Here is a 14,202-nt window from a genome sequence, read left to right on the forward strand (position 1 = left end):
CAACATACCAACATATTTCAACGACCATTAAATGTCAGGCATTACTCATATGTGATATTAACACATTAATGTTTTCATTAAAAAAGAAAGATCTCTCTCCTCATCACACTACATGGGAGATCTGTCAAATAAATTATTGCAAAGTAGTTTAAGCTAAACTTTATAATGTTGAAATTATATAATTGAGGGCAAATAACCTTTAAAATGGAAGACAAATGGCAAAATTTAAGGGCATTTAATTTGTATAAATGTTAACGGTCTTTTCCTGGTTACATATTTCATATCTGCCATATTAGGCTCACAACACCTGTATAGGTCAGTTTTGTTTTTTTAATGCTATTTTACTATAGCAAGTACTATAGAAGGAGTTTATCATATAAAAATGAGATAGCCCCATAAGAACAGGTCAGTGTGCTGACAGAGACATTGCAATAGTGGAGCAGTCTTGTGCTTCTCTGTTTTTTGCTTCTTTTTTGAAATAGACACTTACATGTCTAAAACTTATATTCAGCTTTTGGACTCTCAGAACTTAATTCAAGAGACTTTCTTTGGGCAAACAGTCATCGTGGTCTTGGAATAAACTATAGCACAGTGGACTTAACACAGTGTGTGATTTGATATTCTTTTTCTTTGAATGTAACATTAATATTTGACACTGAAATTAATGGTGTCAACTTTTGTATGCATTAAATTTATACTATAAATACTTAAATGCACTCACACGCAATTTCTCAGACAAAACTGTCTCAATACTAACAACAGAGAACAAATCATCCAACAATTAGCTGCAATGGTTTTAATGTCAGCCATGGCCCACAGTCTACAACAAATTTAAAATGCCTATAATTCATGAGCTCAATTATAGGCCAAACTTTCATAGCAAAATATCAATTTATATGTACCATAACATATTTCTTTTCTTGGCTTTTCATGCCTCATGATTATATAGCAGGGATCAATGGATTGAAGACAGAGAATTTCACCACCATTCACCTTTACAATAATGCAAATGGATGATGCAGAATAAAACTTCTTTTAATAAGGAAGCTACTTGTATCTCTCCCTCAATCTCCTCTTGGAACCCTATATGATAAGCAGTGGTCACCTGCCTTGTTATTAACCAGATTGACAATGAAGAGACTGTGGCTTTGGAAACCAATACTGCTCTGTTCAGTTTGTAACAGTAAAAATTAAAATGACCATGAAAATTTGGAACACTGCTTTTGGTATTTTAACTTTATTATTTTATCTTACCAAAAACTGAGGTGCTAAAATTAGGGATCATATGAATGCTTACCACACACTTGCTGAGTTATATGTCACTTGGACAGGAATTAGGATTTGTTCTTACAGATGCCCTTGAGTGATGTGGGATTCCCCTCTGTATGTTGTCAATACCATTGGTTAATAAAGAAACTGTCTTAGACCTATGGTAGGGTAGAGTAGAACTAGGTGGGGAAAACTAAACTAAATGCTGGAAGAAAGGAGGCAGAGGCAGAGAGAAGCCATGTAGTTCTGCTGGAGACAGATGCCAGAACTTTACCCAGTAAGTCACAGCCTCATGGCAATACACAAATTAATGGAGGTGGGTTAATTGAAGATATGAGTTAGCCAGAAATATGCTTAAGCTATTGGCCAAACAGTATGGCAAACAACATGGCTTCTGTGTGGTTATTTCAGGGCTGAGCAGCTGGGAACAAATGAGTGGCCTAATACAACACTTATAGGTGGCCAATTTTTAATTTCTACTTTTAACACGATTTTCAAACTCTCTTTGCAGTACCTGACTTTATTTGATAGTGTTACTCTCTAGAATAGTTCAAATGCCATTAAGAATAAGGAATAATTGTAATCTATGACTTCTTATGTAAGATGATTTGTTAGAAAATTGTGAGATAGAACACTTGTATATAATTAAAAATAAAATATACAAGCATAAAAATGCTTACACTTCTATCCTGCTCTTAGTGTTGCCATTTATCCTGTTATTTTGGTAAATTAACAGATAATCACATCCAAGTTTACCTCTATCAAAAGAAAATGGAAATATACAAGGGAGACCCATCTGCCATCTGTCTGTCTGTCATCTATCTATCTATCTATCTATCTATCTATCATCTATCTATCATCTATCTATGTATCTATCTATCTACCTAACTATCCATCTATCTATCTTGGTAAAGATAAATAACCAATTACATTTTATTGACTTGGTGTCTCTCAAATAGAAAATTCACAATTTCTAAAAATAATCTTGTATAAAAACAGCATAAAACCACTCAACTCACAATACTTTGTTATCTAAAAGAGCCTATCTGAAAAATATTAGATGCTAAATTCTCATAGTCTCTGATTGCGGTAGAAATCAGGCTGCAGGCAGAACATCTTCCATGTGCCACTGCAGAGAGGAGAGCTGTCCGACAGGACACCCAAAAGGCTTCCAGTACTCACAATGAAGCAGACTAATGGCAATAACTCAGTTTTGCTAAAACAGCAGTTTTCTGCCACACACAAAGCATAGCTGAACACGAGAACACTGCCAGAGTGATGGTGTGGATGAGTATTGACGTTGCTGTCTTCTGGTTTGTCTTTTGTTCCAGTGGCTTTATTTCTGTGGATTTCATTCTTCACTGCAGATGGAGATACTTTATCTTACTGATGTTTGAATATCAATGGAGTAAAAACATTCGGAAAATGGCACATTTGCTAACTTCTTTTTATGTATTAGTTACATGATCTTATTCCTTTTTACAAATGGCTTATAAATAGTCAAAACCACTTCTGATCAAAGTGTTCCTCCATTTGTTAGCTTACAACAAAATAGAAGTCAGACCATACAAAATACTCTCATAAAAGGAAATAAATGCATCTTTACTATTTAGTAAACTAAAGCTGCATGCATATTGATTCCTATATAAAATAACTAAATGAATCTGTTTATTAAGAAAGATTAGAAAAATAAGGGGCCAGCAAGCCTTGATCACTGGCGATGCAGTTGCTAACTCTTATTATTCTCATTGGAATAGAGGTCATATACAACATCCATACACCAATATTTGTGCAAAATGACAATATCTGGCCTCTTCAGGGCAGTTGATGAAGATGAGATGTGCATTGAGTGGGCCTTAGACTTCGCTGTGATCGCTGGCCTTGCTCAGATTCTGAAAAAGGAAGAAATAAGCACACATCACTCACAAATCCCCTAATCGGTACTACAATAGAAGACCGGCAGTAGCATAAGCCAGCCACAGGTCGTGGTATGAAAATGGACATCTCAGAGGTGTAAGAGCACAGCGCTGTGGGCCCCAAGCCAAAGGGCCATGACTGACTGTCACACGCTAGATGGTGTGACCTCCTTTGTACTTGGTTTGCCTTGTTGGTGGTAGCTGCTTGCTCATTCCCAGCTGCTCACACTAGAAATAACCACACAGAAACTGTATTAATTAAATCACTGCTTGGCCTATTAGCCCTAGCTTCTTATTGACTAGTTCTTATGTCCTAAACTAACCCATTTCTATTAATCTGTGTATCACCACATGGCTGTGGCTTACTAGGTAAAGTTCTGGCAGGTGTCTGTCTCTGGCAGTGGTTACCTGGCTTCTCACTGACTCCACCTTCTTTCTCCCAGCATTCAGTTTAGTTTTCCCACCTAGCTTTATTCTGCTAAGCCACTGGCTGAAAAAGATTTATTCATTAACCAATAAAAGAAACACATAAAGAAGGACTTACCACACCATTTCCTGGTTCTAAAAACTGGCTAAATGAGAGTATCTACCTCATATGCAGTGGCAAATTTACTTAGTTAATATGAGCGAGGCCTTTAGACTATTCTAGAACACAGTAGGTAATAAAAGTTAATAATGGCAGTTATTATTTGGGAACTGCAAATTGTTCTGACTGAAAATAACAAAACTCACTGGAGGAAGCACTAATGCCACCCTGGGGAAGAGGAAGGCAAAATGATACAAAAGTTATAGTAAAATTGCAGGAAACCATAGCTCTGGGATTCATTGTAAAACTAAACCCAAAGGCCAATACCCCACAGTAATTTGTCTTCTTGAAGTCATGTAACCACTGGACTCTGTTGTTATTTTAAAAAATAACAACATAAATGATCATAATGACAAGACTATATAAACATAAAAATATATTTAAAATCTATACTTAGTATTTCTGCACTGGAGAAAGCCAAGATCAGCTTTCAGGACAGTGGATCTTGGAAGGCCATGAAAGCAAAGAATCTGCACCTAATAGGTGACATCAAATTCTCTAATCCACGACAGCATTAAAAGGTCCCAATCATTTGACAATTGTTCATAACTTGCCTACAAAGTGGAATAGACTCATTCCTTTACTTACAGTAAATTGTCAGATGCAAAAGGAAGGACTATTCATGGATTTTTTTGGTACCAGTGGGGAGGGAACTACTATAATATCCCAAACCCTTGATGATGTAGGCTAGTTTTCCTTACAGCATGTGCTTGCTAGCTTAGCTGACTCACCTTAGTTGCCTGGATGATACTTATCGCAGCAGGTACTGAGTCAAAAAAAATCGGCCTCTCGGTGTCTAGGTTTCCACAGTATGTCATCGCTTTCATTAAGGATGCTGCAGGGAAGCACGAGATGTGTGAAGACATGTGGGACAGCCGAAGCTGTCACTTGGTGTCAGCCGATGACACACTCTTACCTGTGCAATTGGCTAAGAACACATCGACATCCCTGCTCTTGCAATCCAGGTAAAGCTGGAAGAAGTAAAGGAACACGCTTATGGTTAGTTCAGGATAGCAGACTGCAGGGAGGAACTAGATTTGGGGAGAGTAGGATAATTCCCAGGGAACAAATGATAAAAACAGTGTGTCTGAAGTCAAACCACCAGAGGGAGGCATTGTTACACAGTTAAGGCCATGCCCAGTAAGCTCTAGAAGATTCATACAGTGAAACATGTATTCTGCGGAGACTAAATGTAGCTGCTCATATTATCATTTCTTTAGAAAAAATGAAAACAGTTTTTCTCCCCTGTAGGAATGATATAAGATTGCTGTCAACATCTTTTACAGAAAGTCAAGGACCAATCTGTGGAAGTGATGAAGGGTGCTAGCCTGCTAACTTTAATCATTTAGGAATATTTCATTGACTCAGTAAAACCCAGCTATTAAACCTCATTATAACCTGAACCAATTTTTCCTGTTTTAAAAGTCCATTAAGGTGAAAACGTGTGAGTGCACTAAGCCCTTAACTCTTAAACTCCTAGACACCTCAACCAGAATCAGTTTATGAACTACTGGTCTTAAATTCATCAAAAGCAAAATAAGACCATGAAGTTTTCCTAATGTGCATGCAAAGGTTCATTTACAGCTGGAACTGGTCATGTGGTAGTGAGGCATCTTATATGAAAGACATGCCAGCAGTACTTACAATACAATCTAGAATGTATTGTAACCATGTGCATTATATATACGTAATGCCTTTCATCCTTCTCCATCAGTAAGTCATTCCTTCAAAATGAGAATAGTAGATTAATCACAGTTGTGATGATTTTAGTATAAATTAAAGAACACAAAAAAATAAAACGTGGGCTCTGACTTTGACATTGAATGAATGACTCCTGCTTCTGTAAGTTAATGTGATTGTGATTAATTCAAGGTGACCTCTCAGTGTTTGGCTTTCTCTAAAGCCCAATGGAGCACAAACACAATGCTATTTTGGGTGACTTGTTGATGTTGATAAATACAATCTCCATTTCACTGAACTGCACCCCCACTCCCCACCCCCTACCCCTGTTCCCAGTGAAAGAATAAATAGAAGTCACTCAGTTCCTTTCCGTGCAGGACTCCAGGATCACAGCACTGTTCTTCATGCTGAAGTAACTAAACAATCCAGAGGATTGCTAAGACGCTGGGAAGCCGGCACGGCTGGAGGGACCTTGCTGCTCTCAGCTCTAGATTCTTTCCTAGAGTAGCTGACACTAAGAAATGATCTTTCTTGCAAATATATTATTTGCACTTTAAGAAATGGTTTTAAAACTTTTAAATATAGGTGTATGTATGTCTATATACATCCAAACACACACACATATACACATATTGTACTACTGTGTGTATATTTGTATGTTTGTGCCACCCACACGCACACAACAGCGATGGAGATTTAAAAAAAATCTGTGGAGTCAGTTCATTCTTTTTATGTTTATGCAATTCTAGAGATCAGCTCAAATTGCCAGGCTTCTGGCAAGCAACTTTACCTACCGAGGCAACTCACTAACTCAAGAAATGACTTTTTAATGTGAGAAAAGTAATACTGAATGTTGGCATTACTGGGTGCTTCCTAACTATGCTGGGCACTTCTTTACTGAGTATTTTCTGTGTCATACATCATCTCTGAGCTCACAGTGTGATAATGTGGAGAACTCTACTTCTAGTGTATAGAAGGGCAAAGAAATGGGAGCCAGGGAGATGGCTCAGTAGGTAAAGCACTGGTCACACATGCACTAAGACCTGAGTTTGAACCCCCAGAGGAGACATTTTAAAAGCTGGATGCCATAGGCAGGACAGTCCTATGGCTCCTGAGGAGAGATGGGAGGCAGAGACAGGAAAAGTCCCTGTAACTCCCACATTAGCTACTCCGCATATGACAAAGAGATACTGTCTCAAACAAGGTTAAAAGCAAAAGCTGAAACCTGAAGCTGACCTTTGACATACACATGTATCATTCATGTGTCCACACTCACACATATGACACACTACATGGGGGAATAGAAAGAATGAGAATAGATTTTTATCTCCAAGCACAGAACTAGTATTGGGTGGGTGAGACTCCAGAATTTTTCTGTTCTTAAAGCCAGTTCTTAACACACATTATAATGTAGCCATGACGCAACAAACCAAACAGTCACATGGTCAGGAAAACAGAAGCAGGTAAAAAACTTGACAGCCTTGTATATACAAGGAAAAATACCATGTCAAGTGCAAGTATATTTTCCTGCCAATTTAAAAATAAATTGTATCAATTGTCTTAATCCAGCATATAGAATTTTTAATCCATTACCATAGTTCAAGGAAAACAAAACAAAACCCTCCATATATTAGCATGTCCAGTGTCTGGTTTGCTTGATTCATCTTAACTGTCAGCCTTCAACCCTGAGCTCAAGGGCAGTAGGTACCTTTTTGTCCTCTTCACCAATTCTAAGAAATGTTTTCAAACATCTAGAGAAGGCAACTAACAATCTCAGCCAAAAATTTAAATGCAATTCAACAACAACAACAAATCCACACACAGGCCTAACTGATTGAGTCCAAACAATGTTTCTTTCCATGTAGTCCACAGACCACCTGCAGGAGTCTCCTATAAGAGTTTAAAAGGAAGACCTGGGACCATAGCCAGGCCTCAGAAATTGAATTTTAAGTGAGATTCTAGGAGTTTAACTGCCAGACTCAGACAGTACAGAGAAAAGAAAAACACCAGCCACAAAGGTCTTCCAGTGAAGAAAGGCTAGGTACTTAAATGATGTGGGATTCTGCTCTGTATGCTGTGACTACCATTGATGAATAAAGAAACTGCCTTGGCCTGTTGATAGGGCAGAACTTAGGTAGGTGGGGAAAACTAAAGTGAATGCCCCACACTAAACCGGAGCCCCAAAGCTAATACAACAAAAAAAAAAAAAAAAAAAAAAAAAAAAAAAAAAAAAAAAAAAAAAAAAAAAAAAAAAACCATCAGGTAGACAGAAAGATAAAAAGAGGGAATCTCTGTGTGAGTTGAACTTCCATTACAGTTCAGGGCCACAGCATGAAGAGGGGAGCGAATGCAGCAGTTTCAGGGAGTGGAGCAGGCAGAAGCAGAGTTCAGGGAGGATTAGCTGGGTGTTACAACCCTGAGGGGGCTTTTCTCCATCTCAGAAGCAATGAAAACTCACTTCCTGGCAGATATTACGCCTGATACTACTCCAATCTCAGCCTTCTCACTCCTCCTACTTTGACCCCTTAACCTATAGATCTAGAATCCAGACAGATCTTCCGAAACAACCATACTGTAGCATAAGGTGCACTGTTCTATGTCCCCTGTGGGAAAGGGGCTACGACTTTGTCACTGAGACGGTTGAGGAAAACTCCTGCTACTGCAGGGAAGGAATCAGGCCTGACTCAGGCCATGTAGATACCTCAACAAGCGTAGAGACTCCCGTGTAGTCGAAAAAGGTCAAGCCGTTGCAATCTAGGACCAAAGAACACTTCTCACCGGAGCAGGGCTGGGAAGCTTCCTCTGTAGAAGACACAGAAACTGTAGTTAGAGTTTGTGTTTCTTCTGCTGCTGCCTTGGTGAACGGTAACAAAGCAATGGCAACCTCATGGCAAACAGTAATTCTGAACTTTCATTCTTGAAATTTCAGTTAGTTACCAACGATTTCTGAGCTCTGCTTTTCTATGTTGTTTTTATTAGACGGACAGGAGAACTCTAAATGAATATGAAAGGATATCCAGCAAGCTATCTCTAAGCACAGTGCAAACATTCTGAATGGTGCACTATCCAAATCAACTGCTTCTTTGGCTGGTAGGTGATGTAGGATTCCTCTCTGTATGTTGTGACTATGTTTTATGACCACTGCTTAATAGAGAAGCTGCTTTGGCTAATGGCAGGGCAGAATATTAAGCGGGAAAAACTAAACTGAATGCAGGGAGAAAGAAGGTGGAGTCAGAGATGCCATGTAGTTGCCAGAGGAGAAAGACGCCAGAACCTTACGAGTAGGCCACAGCCTTGGTGATACAGAGATTAATAGAAATGGGTTAATTTAAGATATAAATGCTAGGTAGGAATACACCTGAGCCATCAGCCAAAGCAGCTTCTTTACTGGCCAATGGTAATGAAACATATTCACAAGATACAGAGGGGAATTCCCCCCATAAGATAGATCCAGAGTAAGGGCTAACATTAATTTTCACTTAATTCTCAGTGAATCTGCATTTGCTGTGCCCCAAGTTCCCCCAGCCCTATAAAAACCAACAACAACCAACTAAACAGCATGTGCCTACTGTATAGATATGAAAACAGGTGATCAGGAAATATAAAACATACTGAAAATTTTTACACAAGAATTATTGCCCGGAAAATACTGCAAAGTGCCTAGTTTATTTGAAAAGTCTTGTCCCAATAAAGGATTTGTTTCCGACTTACAAGTTCAGATCACTTTAACTAATTGACTAAACTAACTGCAGAGAATGTAATATGTTTGAGAAATCTTCAAATATGTAGCAGATAATAACAAGTATGAGCCAGAGCCTATTCCTTTCTTCAAGGAGCTAATAAACTGGATAGAACTGATATAGACATGATCTAAGAGTAAATAAAAAATGATAAGCAATAGGAATTTATAAAATGGGGAAATATCCTTGGGGTGATCAAAGAAAGTTTCCTTCACTGGCAGCCTTGATAGAAATGTCTGTTCTAGCCACAGGAGGCACTTTAACACGTGAAAACCCAGGATCCCTTGCTCCTCCAGCTCCTATTTCTCTGTTCTCCCAGAAAAAGAATGAAAAGCGTTCTTGGAGATTTCCACTGTTTCTTCATTCCCTAAGACATTCATCAGCACCTCAAACAAGACCGAAAGCGGCTACAACTTAGGTCCTTTTGAGTAAATGTCCTTGTTGTCAACATTAGCCTAACAGCAAGACTTGATCTCCACACCACAGGGATTCTTGTTTATTCTCTCCCATAGACTGTGCTCCTGGTTCAGAGATGGGGAACAACTGAGAAGCAGGGAAAGTGATAATGTTCATTCCAAGTAAAGAATACTCATTCCACTGCACAGTGGAATGTTAATCTGGTCATTAAAAAGTCTCTAACAATTAAGTATCAAGTAATTAAAAATAAATGTGTGGCACACACATGGTATATGTGTGTGTGTGTGTGTGTGTGTACATATATTTTCTAAGTTAGATACTAAACATTTAACAGGACTAATGTTCACAGCATACACTGTAATTCTATATTTGAGGGTTTCCTATGAAAATTTTATTGAACATATTGGTTTTAGAGAATAAAATTGTATGTATCTTGTTTACAGTAGCAGTATGCTAGAAACAGCTCATCCCACTGGGAATGCATCTCCCCAGCTCCACTCTTGGGGAGAGAGAGGGAGAGAGGGGGCGGGGAGACTGAGAAGAGGAATCTAGAAGTGTGCTCTTGCCAGCAGACTTGGAGCAAGTCGGATATGCCGTAATTAGAAGAGGTAGCTGAGCCATGTGGTAGAACATAGATTGAAAAAATATGGATTAATTAAGCTATAAGAACTTGTTGAGAAAAGCCTAAACTAAGACCAAGCTTTTAAAATTAATATTAAGTCTCTGGGTAATTATTTGCAGGCTGACAAAGATAGTCCAACAAGGAAGCTTGCTACATTTGTTGCCCAACATGGGGACATAAATCCACATAGAGACTGAAAAAGTTGTAAATGTCCCAGACACGGAGCCTGCTGCTCATGGAGTACAGAGGCCCCTTTAAAAGGCCCTAATGTGCTGTGGCACACATCGACTGTCACTGCACTGGGTAAAAAATGCCTACCACATTGTGGACACAACAGCTGCCCAGAGGTGTGATGGTTAGGTGCAGCTGAGACAGTTAGGAGCAGCTCCTGCTAGTGTCCACTAACATGAGGGGGAAGGAGTCAGCCACCAGTGGCGTGTGCTAGGCAGAGCCACACAGCTATATTCTAGTCCTTTCAGGTTCATATCCTGCATTCGGAGAAGCACTGCAGATGCATAGAAATCAGGTCTAAATTGAAAAAACCTCTGAGAAGATATACTACGGTTAAATGTGCTTAGATGCTGAAGAAAAAAAAAGAAAATGGGTATAGATGGTCATAGAAGAATAACGGTTTAAAATAATAATAAAGTCTTTAGAGAAAGAGTAGAGTAATATAAAAGAAATAAGGTAGGGCCGGGTGGTGGTGGCGCACGCCTTTAATCCCAGCACTCGGGAGGCAGAGGCAGGCGGATCTCTGAGTTCGAGGCCAGCCTGGTCTACAAGAGCTAGTTCCAGGACAGGCTCTAGAAACTACAGGGAAACCCTGTCTTGAAAAACCAAAAAAAAAAAAAAAAAAAAAAGAAATAAGCTACATAAGAATGAGAATACCGTAATACAGGACATGTGGACCATATTAGTTCTTTGTTAACTTTTTAAATGTTTTAAATGTTAATGGGCAAGAAGTGACAGTTGCTGAGAAAGATTGGATTGTCAAAAGAGCTATTAAATTGAACCAGCTTGCATATTTTGGGGCTGTCTTAACTTTCAAATGGAAGTCAGAAAATGTTACCTTGGGGAAGAAGTTATGCCTTTGTTTCCACAGGAAAGGAAAAGATATGGATTCCTTCCAAGTTAATAAAGATCATATTTGACTGCAGGAGACCTCCTGAATATCTTGACTACAGGCATGAAGAAAACAACCAAGAAAAACTACAAGAAAGACAGGTGGCATGTACAATGATCCCTCTACATGGAACAGCTCTGAAGCTGGTGAGACATGATGAATCTTGGCATGAGAGTCCTCACGACTCACCATAGCACATCATCCTTTCCTAAGACACTGATCAAAATTAAGATGGGTTGCTGTAACTGGTGAGACAAAGAGCTGAATGGTCAACAGCGAGGCAGGAGGTGTAGGCGGTGTTTCTCTGCAGAGAGAGAACTCTGGGAAGAAAGCTGGGGTTGCCTGCCAGACATGGAGAAAGCAGACATACAGTACAGAGTAGAAGTAACCGAGCCGCATGATAGAATGTAGATGAATAGAAACAGGCTAATTTAAGTTATAAGAGTTAATGAGACATGCCTAAGCTAATGGCCAAGCTTTCATAATAAGTTGTTATTTATGGGCTGGTGGTTGAAAACAAAGTTTGCTACAATTATATAAAATATATTTAATTATATATAATTTACTGTACTATTACTACTAAATATATAGTATATAGTACTAAGTTGTATATGTATATATAACTAAATATATAAATACAACCTGTTCAGTTTTTATAATGATACCCATATATACATGTTTTAATTCTTTTCTAAACAGCATAATAGTAATATTTACAAATAAGACTTTACGACAAAAAGGTGTAACCTAAAATAAATTGTTAGAAATTTAGAAAACATGTCAATACAATAATGTTCTTCAAGAATTTATATAACTTTTATCTATAAGACATATGTCATGGTTTTGAACATCTCAATATATATCCATGATTATGTAATCATGATATATTTGTTTACTGAAGTCAAATTAATCCTTAGAATGGATTATCAAGTAAATGTTTTTCTAAGATACTACCATAACTTTTTGTCAGTCTGAATTTGCAAATGCTACAATGCAAACAATCAAGGTATTGATTAGCTTGGGAGATTGTTAATGATGCCGTCTACGACTGTAAATGGACAACTAAATGACATTGGCATGTTTTTGAGGAAGTTTTTCTCTTCGATCCTGCCTTATGTTTTTCCACTGCTAAATTATATTCTCCGTTTTTGTTATCTTCTTGCAATTTTTGTTATTTTCTTGTAATTATTTCACAATGTTGCTATAGATTACTATAAAATACTTGGAGTTTATAAACCATGATACAAGATGTCTCTTCCATTGTCTGAGTCTATCTATGCTTGTTCATTTCATCTTTTATTTTTATACATGGTTTTCTTTTTGCTTCTCTTTTTTCAAACCACTTAAAATAAAACAAATCAATCCATGTATTATTTAGATATTTTAAAGATATCAACTAATAACATTCCCTTCAAAAAAAATCCTAATGCAGATACTTTTGATTCCCTGAGATGAAAATTTAAATACAACAAACATTTCTGAAATCTTCCAAAAGCAATATTAACTTTCATTTCCCATATCTCCTCGACCTTACCATTGCTCTCATTTATGGATATAATCTTGTGTTCCATGTTTCTAAGAAAATCAAGTAGCACAATACAAATTGCACCATCCTAGATCAGAGTAATGAGAGCACACAGTTAAGAGCTTGCTATCAGCAAAAGAGGTAAACTTGGACCATGTGCAAAGGAGACAACTAATCTATCCCCACAGAGCTGGTGGTGCATGGTGGGCTTTATCAACAACAACAAAACAGGTTTCAGAGGTTAACCGGCAGGTGTGGGTGGGCAATTATACCCAGGCTGTGGTCAACTATGTCAACTATGCATCTGCAAATGCTGTTGGAAAAGGGGAATTTTTTTTTACTTTTCTCTTACCCAGTGCTTTTCTTGCTCCATGTCTCACTTTGGTTGAGCCTTTTTGGTTCCTATTTTCTATCCCTTAAACCACGTGAATGTCTCCTAGGTGGTTGCTCATCACATTTAACTTACCATCCTGTAGTTTAAACACAGCAACCTTTATGAACACACGTGGATTCCATTGTTCCCTGTTTGAAAGTTTGAACCTTCAGCACCATTTGTCTCACAACAAAAGAAAGCAATCTGAGAGTCATGCTGATTCATTTTGAATGAGAATGAGGACAGGGGTCACAGAAGTGACACCATAAGGCGGTGAGCCCAAGTAGAGGTTTAGAGATGAAACTGGGAACAAGACTATCCACAGAAGGCTTAGAAAAGTGGGGGCAGAATCCTGTAGCTGAATAAGAGGGGCGAGGAGAACCAAAAGGAAAAGGAGGAACAGCTGATGATGATTGAGGATAAATTGGAGCCCCCAAAGAAGGGAGGGAATGAATACGGTTGGTAAATGGGGTTGATAAGTTTCCTATCAGTACCATATTTTTATAGCATTTTCTTATAATCTACCTTCTTCTCTACTTCCCACTATGATTTCTTCTTAAGATAATTATAATTACAAGGACTATCTACTAATTTTCAAATACAATGAGACTCTGGGGTTATTTTCTCATTCTAAACTTCCTTCTAGTAAAAGCTTACAGCTTAGGAGCTGAAGTCTTAGTGGTTAAGAGCCTGTACTAGTCCTCAGGACCTAAGCCTGGTTCCTAGAAGCCCTGAAAGGGTGGTTCACAACTGTCTCTAAGTCCAGGTCTAGAGATTCAGTGTTCTCTTCTAACCCACGCAGGTACCTGTATTCATGTACACATGCCCCACCCTCAACCTCCCCACACACATACGCATAATTAAAAATAAAATGAGCACATCTTTTAAATGAATTACATATTCATTGCATATTAGCAAGTAAATCTGGACGCATAATTTCCATTATTTGAA

The 14,202-nt window shown here is 38.2% G+C and overlaps 1 protein-coding gene across 6 annotated transcripts in view; it reads right to left on the bottom strand.

Moving 5' to 3' along the window:
• Nucleotides 1–2,702: 2,702 nt before the first annotated feature.
• Slc26a7 (solute carrier family 26 member 7) overlaps nt 2,703–14,202 on the bottom strand; it is a 112,193-nt gene continuing 100,693 nt past the window's right edge. For all 6 annotated transcript variants that reach the window (XM_038347318.1, XM_038347320.1, XM_042055968.1 and 3 more), the window contains 4 exons: nt 8,153–8,253; nt 4,688–4,742; nt 4,503–4,606; nt 2,703–3,161 (listed from right to left, as the gene is read on the bottom strand). In XM_038347318.1, the coding sequence (XP_038203246.1) occupies nt 3,126–3,161; nt 4,503–4,606; nt 4,688–4,742; nt 8,153–8,253 (296 nt within the window). In that variant the 3' untranslated portion in view covers nt 2,703–3,125. The remainder of the gene's footprint in view (nt 3,162–4,502; nt 4,607–4,687; nt 4,743–8,152; nt 8,254–14,202) is intronic.

This window comes from Arvicola amphibius, chromosome 11 (assembly GCF_903992535.2).
Source record: "Arvicola amphibius chromosome 11, mArvAmp1.2, whole genome shotgun sequence".
Classification (NCBI taxonomy): Eukaryota; Metazoa; Chordata; class Mammalia; order Rodentia; family Cricetidae; genus Arvicola; species Arvicola amphibius.